This window comes from Arachis ipaensis, chromosome B02, assembly GCF_000816755.2.
Source record: "Arachis ipaensis cultivar K30076 chromosome B02, Araip1.1, whole genome shotgun sequence".
NCBI lineage: Eukaryota > Viridiplantae > Streptophyta > Magnoliopsida > Fabales > Fabaceae > Arachis > Arachis ipaensis.
The window spans coordinates 12835397-12839045 of NC_029786.2; the positions used below are offsets into that span (position 1 = coordinate 12835397).

The 3649-nt window shown below is 40.0% G+C and overlaps 1 protein-coding gene across 1 annotated transcript in view; it reads left to right on the forward strand.

Annotated features, from left to right (window-relative positions):
• The window catches only part of LOC107624922, a 6064-nt gene continuing 2856 nt past the window's right edge, over positions 442 to 3649 (forward strand). The window contains exon 1 of the mRNA XM_016327408.2: positions 442 to 1022. Coding sequence (XP_016182894.1) covers positions 726 to 1022 — 297 coding nt within the window. The 5' untranslated portion in view covers positions 442 to 725. The remainder of the gene's footprint in view (positions 1023 to 3649) is intronic.

The window sequence follows — 3649 nt, forward strand, 5'->3', positions numbered from 1 at the left end:
GGGACTGGGGACTGATTCGTCTCCCGTATATCTGTCCCTGTTGGTAGATGGCTATTCCCTTTATCTTAAGAATTTGTTAGAATTTATCTTTTAGATGAGATAGAAATAGGCACATAATAGCCCTTTTTCTATTTCTACAAACAACAAACCACTTTCATTATTTTTTAACAATGGGTGTCATTCTAATTTTCTCTCTCATATCCTTATTTTTTAATCTGATGGACATAAATAATGAAAGTTAACGTAGAGAAATCGAGATTTTATTTAAATTGAAAAAGTAAATTAAATACGTAAAATATAAAATTGTAACAAGATTTAAATTGTAAAATTGTTTTTCTATTATAATTTTTTTAAAATTGTTATATTAAAAAATTTTAAAAGTTAAATTGAGATTATAAATACTATGAATTGAAAGCATTCTCATTTCGGTTAAGCTAAACTTATGTACATATTGAGTTTTGTCGCCCAATGGCAATACTCATGTTCTATACAATATAAACTTACTCTTAAGATTTAAATGGGCTTTTTTGAAAAGCAACAAAAAGAGTGAGAGACTAGACATAGTGGTTAAATAGGAGACAAAGAATTGAAGACCCAATTGGAGAAACACAAAATCCACCTTGGAGCCCAGCCCATTACTTAGAGGCCCAAACCTTGGATCACGTGAGAGTGTTCCTCTGGTATGACTCTCTGCAACTGTTTCAAACAGAAACAGGGACACGGCAATGGAAGAAGAAGAAGAAGCAGCAGCAGAAATCTTACAACTTCACGAGCTTCACCATTCCGACCTCATTCTCTTATCTTCTTCAAATCCAACTTCAACTAATGCTTCTTCTTCTTCTTCATTCGATGAGGACCTTCTTCGCAAAACGAGCTCAGTAATGGAAGCCCTAGGGCCCATGGGCCCAGGCCTGTTGGCCGTTACGGGCGTCCCCAACGCCTCCGAGCTCCGCTCCGAACTTCTCCGTCTTGCTCCCAAGCTCGCCCTTCTCCACCGCGACACACGTAAACGTGTTCTCAAGGTGCTGAAAATGTTTATTTTTTAATTTCAAGTAGAAACAAATCTAAATCAATTTCTATAATAAATAACCTTGCACTGAAGGACGATTCAGAAAAATGCAGTGCCATATGTTGATTGAGTTTGGAAAAATCGAAATGTTCATTAATTAGTGGGTTTTTAGTTTTTGCATATATAAAATAAATTAAATTGCATACGTATGGGTCCTTTTTTTGTTACTAAGTAAATCGCGGGAGGTAGACGCGTTTTAATGTGTGTCCAATAAACTCGGCCACCTGTAACGATTCTTGCTCAAATTTGTTATGCTCATTTACACGTAAATCGAAGCATGTTACCCCGATTTATTGAACAAATGGAAATACCTAAAGGAATGCCACAATTCTCACACATTATAAAGAGGGACTGCAACAAATTTTGAAGGTCACTATCAATTATCAAAACCCTTGGTCAGCCGCTATTGAAGAAGAGAGACCACCATTGTGGAGAAGAAGCGTGGAAATTGGAGGGAGAGAAGAGAAGAATCGCTGCTGTTGAAAGGAAAAGGGTGTTGGTTCTCACAGAAAAGAAGTCAAAACAGTCAGAAAATGGGCGAAGCAGATCAGCTATATCGACTAAACGGCATTGCTCATATTGCAGGATACATTGACAAAGAGGTTTGTTGAAAATTTTTGCTTTAGTTACGTAATTTTAGCATTTTGTTTTCTAATTTCATCATTAGAATATATTATACTGAAACAGGATAAATGTAGGTTTTTAGTAGAATATTTGTTGACTAATTTAGAATCTCTAATTAGGATTTTGTGTGAATGTTAAATTGTTGGATTCTAGCAGTAGAGAAACTGGAACTCTTTTTAGTGGCAGGATGCATTTACGAAGAGGTTGCTCGAATTTGTTCTTCATTTTTAAGTGATTTTTGCAGATTCATTTGTGTAGTTAAATTTATCGTCTATGTTAGTTGATTCTATATATTATATTGAAATAGGATGAAGTAGGTTTTTGGTAAATTATTGTTGGTCAATAACTACTCTTGTTAGTTTAAATAAATTTGTTCAAATAATCATGAGTGTATTACGGTGATTGTCGAGTTCCAATTTGTTTTTGTTTTTTCTCAGCCAACCCGTTGCATTTCAAGTGTTCGTCGGCAGCAAAATATGAAATTGCATGATCGTGTCATCCCCTACCTGAAGGTTGCTGGTCTAGAGCAGGTGGCAAGGCTTAATGCACATTGGTTTAAGCTTGATGAGCCTCTCATTAGTGCATTTGTTGAGCGTTGGCGTCCGGAGACGCACACATTTCATATGCCGTTTGGCGAGTGTACGGTCACTTTACAGGACGTTTCATACCAGCTCGGTCTTCCGATTGATGGCGAGGCAGTCAGTGGATGCCTTTCTGATTTTGAGCAGCTTATGGAGGGTGGGAAACCAGCATGGACTTGGTTCCAGGAGCTGTTTGGTGAGCTTCCTCCTGTCAAGTGTATCAATAAGTTTACTGTGACATACAAGTGGTTCCAAACGAGGTTTGAGGTGCTTCCAGATAATGCGTCGGAGGATACGGTTAGGATGTATGCTCGGGCCTATATTATGGTGCTACTATCATCCCAGCTGTTTGGAGACAAATCTGGGACTCGAGTTCACATCCGGTGGTTGCCTTTCGTTGCTCGCTTAGAGGAGTTGGGCCGATATAGTTGGGGATCATCTACATTAGCATGGTTGTACCGTTGCTTGTGCCGTGTTGCTAACCGCAATGTGGTTAAGCTCGCTGGTCCATTAACATTGCTCCAATCTTGGATTTTCTGGCGTTTCCCCACATTGCGGCCTCATGGGTTCAACACGTTCACTTGGCCATTGGCGTCAAGGTAATAATGATTAAATACTATTTGTATTTTGTTTTGTTGTTTCCTCTTATGCTTTGTTACAGTATTTTAAATGCCAATTGAATTGCATTTTTAGGTGGGCGAAGTATATTCCTTCACTTGACCAGAGATCCCCTCGAGTGTTGCAGTTGAGGCTCAAGCTCGATAAGTTGAGACCCGATGATGTAAGTGGATGTTAGGTTTTAAGTTATTACCTCAAATTTTATTCCCTAAATATTATAGTAAGTTACTTAGGTTGACATGATAAACCTTTTTCCAGTTTCTGTGGATACCATATGCTGTGCCTGATGTACTTGAGATTGCGGCGGGGGATGCCCTGGACCAGAGACACCAGGTTTTATGGAGGTCGACGACATCTTTGATATACTTTGCCGTTATTGAGTGGCATCAAGTGGATCGGGTTTTGCCACAGCTCGGTGGGGTCCAACATCGGCCGCACAAGGCCCTTGACATAGATTCTCTTATGGCAAAGGATGGTAGAGGAGGAGACCGGTGGTTCCCCAATGTCTTTGCCACCTGGCACCAACATTGGAACAATAGGTTTGATAATGTGCTCCGTTTTCAAATTGTTCCTAACCCAGGCCCATCAGTAGATTACCTCAATTGGTGGTTCAGGATAGCTCGGAGGTTCCTTTCACCAGAACACTTACTTGTAGATCCTAGGGTAGCTGGGATTCCTCAGGATGCAAGACCAAGAGGCGAGAGGGCTGCCCCCGCGATGGTGGAGGCCCCGGATGTCCCCGATAGGCGTAGCATTG